At 29.0% G+C, this 2510-nt stretch overlaps 1 protein-coding gene across 1 annotated transcript in view; it reads left to right on the top strand.

Annotated features, from left to right (window-relative positions):
* LOC106470715 (C2 domain-containing protein 2-like) overlaps positions 1 to 2510 on the top strand; it is a 59698-nt gene that overhangs the window by 8939 nt on the left and 48249 nt on the right. The window contains exon 4 of the mRNA XM_022399351.1: positions 1307 to 1405. Coding sequence (XP_022255059.1) covers positions 1307 to 1405 — 99 coding nt within the window. The remainder of the gene's footprint in view (positions 1 to 1306; positions 1406 to 2510) is intronic.

Genomic DNA, 2510 nt, shown 5'->3' with positions numbered 1-2510 from the left:
TTATCTTTATCATATTTTAGTTTATTAGATTACAGAAAGTGCTACATTACAGTTTCGTTTACCATACTTTTGTTTGTCAGTATTATATTACAATTATCTTTATCATATTTTATTCAGTTTACCACAGTAATACTAGATTATTAACTTGTAGCTATAACATTATATGCACTATTTGCTTAGCATTCACTTTCAAAACTTTCATTTTATTCGCATGTACATTATCAGTACAGTTTTTAAAATGCTGTTTTAGAAATTGCTTCTTTGTTTATCCAAGACTGTTACTCATAAATCCTCACTTCCATGAGTAACTCTTGGAACTGTCCAAAAATAGTAACCTCTCAGTTTTCCTGCACGCATTTTATCCTCTTGATGTTTTCCAGTTCGTGGTCAAGTAGCCATGCTTAACATATTTCATGATTTTTCTTTTTCCTTACAAACAAATTTACAAGTTTGTGTAATATACAAATCATATTATTATGTTTTATTAACTTACTGGAAAGTCATTGAGGAAAAAAATAATGTATTTGTTGATAATGAACTAAAGTTGTTAATCAGTGCAAATTAAAAAAGTATTATTTACTTCTCGTTCACCTCTTTATTTATGCATGTAACTTTCAGTTAACATACCTTTACAGCTTCTCCTTTTTGTCACTGTAATTGCTTAACTGTTTTTCTGAAGTTATCAAAAAGTGTGTAATTTTTATTGAACCAATTATTAGTGAAGTATGATTTAATGAAATATCAGAAACCAGATTGAGACAATCAGTAAACTTTGAGTACTGTTTATATCTTATATTGTAATCACAAATGTATTGATACATATAAAAATAAATCCTTACCATGTATCTCTGTATCAGTTACGTATTAAAACACGAAATTTAGACATTAGTACAAATATTTGTTTTCTAATTTGGAATGATAAAAAAATATCCTTGTAGTCCTGATTTTGGTGTTAAAAAAATTAAATAGTGATTCTCTGTAGTTTCTCTTCCATTGATAATGGAAATCTTAGTATATTCAACAATTTGTTTTCAAACAAAAATGTGATTGATTAATAACTATAACATAAAAAATATTTAGGTTAGATTGTGAACTTGCAACCTTTAAATGTTTAAATACACAGGATAATTTTTTAAAAAGTTGAGTGTGAATTCGAGTATAGTGATTTTGTGGGAGACTTTATCACAGTTATGTCTACATTATACTGCAAAGTTCATTCTATGCTCAATCAAAAAACTGAAAAATATTGATATTTTTTTCGTGACTTGTAGTGAAATTATGTAAGTAATTATATTTTCTTTTTCAGTTGAAAATATCTGGCGACACAGAAGAACTTCTTTTCTTTGTGAGTTTTGTGGACAAACCAGACATGAAACTAAATATAAAACCTGTACATACATCACCAGTAAGTTTTAAATAGAGCATGGCTAAGACTTTCTTTATTGATAGTAACTTATGCATCAAAATCTAGGAATGTTATAGTTTTAACATTATGTTTTATTTACTGTTTGCTTCAGTATTTGAATAAGTTCAAAACCTGAAGCTTTGTACTTCATTAGTATAAAAGAATCAGTTACTTGATATTTGAAGAGATCCAGAGATGTCACGTAAAGTATATAGTTGAACCAATCAGAACGTTTGAGCATGTAAAATAAATATAACTTCAAAATAGTTTGTGCCAACTTATAATCTTGTTGAATCATATTGATTATTATAAAATGGATGTGTTCTGTAATTATAAGCTACTGGTCTGCCCTAATTATGAATTCTTACCCATCTAGTCATATTATTCTTAATGTTGCATTGTAGGCAACAGCATCTAACTCACTCTACAGGAAGACCTTCTTTGTCTGATTGTTCACACAAACTTTTGACGTAGCATTGCATGACGTTTAACTTTCAAAAAGAAATAAAATGTTCATTACTAGCTGACAATAATGATAATATTAACACATGAAACTAAGACTCAAAACAATAAAAAGATTATTAGATAATAGTTAGATATCAAATATTTGAATAGTCAATGTAGAAATGGAAGTTATAGCCATGTTATCTAGTCACTTCATAGTCACCTAAATGCTACAATATAGCCATGTTATCTAGTCACTTCATAGTCAACTAACTGCTACAATATAGCCATGTTATCTAGTCACTTCATAGTCACCTAACTGCTACAATATAGCCATGTTATCTAGTCACTTCATAGTCACCTAACTGCTACAATATAGCCATGTTATCTAGTCATTTCATACTCACCTAACTGCTACAATATAGCCATATTATCTAGTCACTTCATAGTCACCTAACTGCTGCAATATAGCCATGTTATCTAGTCACTTCATAGTCACCTAACTGCTACAATATAGCCATGTTATCTAGTCACTTCATAGTCACCTAACTGCTACAATATAGCCATGTTATCTAGTCAATTAACTGCTACAATATAGCCATGTTATCTAGTCATTTCATACTCACCTAACTGCTACAATATAGCCATGTTATCTAGTCAA

Source organism: Limulus polyphemus, unplaced genomic scaffold (genome assembly GCF_000517525.1).
Source record: "Limulus polyphemus unplaced genomic scaffold, Limulus_polyphemus-2.1.2 Scaffold4177, whole genome shotgun sequence".
In the NCBI taxonomy this organism is placed as follows: Eukaryota; Metazoa; Arthropoda; class Merostomata; order Xiphosura; family Limulidae; genus Limulus; species Limulus polyphemus.
The sequence above is the reverse complement of the archived record's forward strand: the minus strand, read 5'-3'. Positions and strand labels throughout refer to the sequence as shown.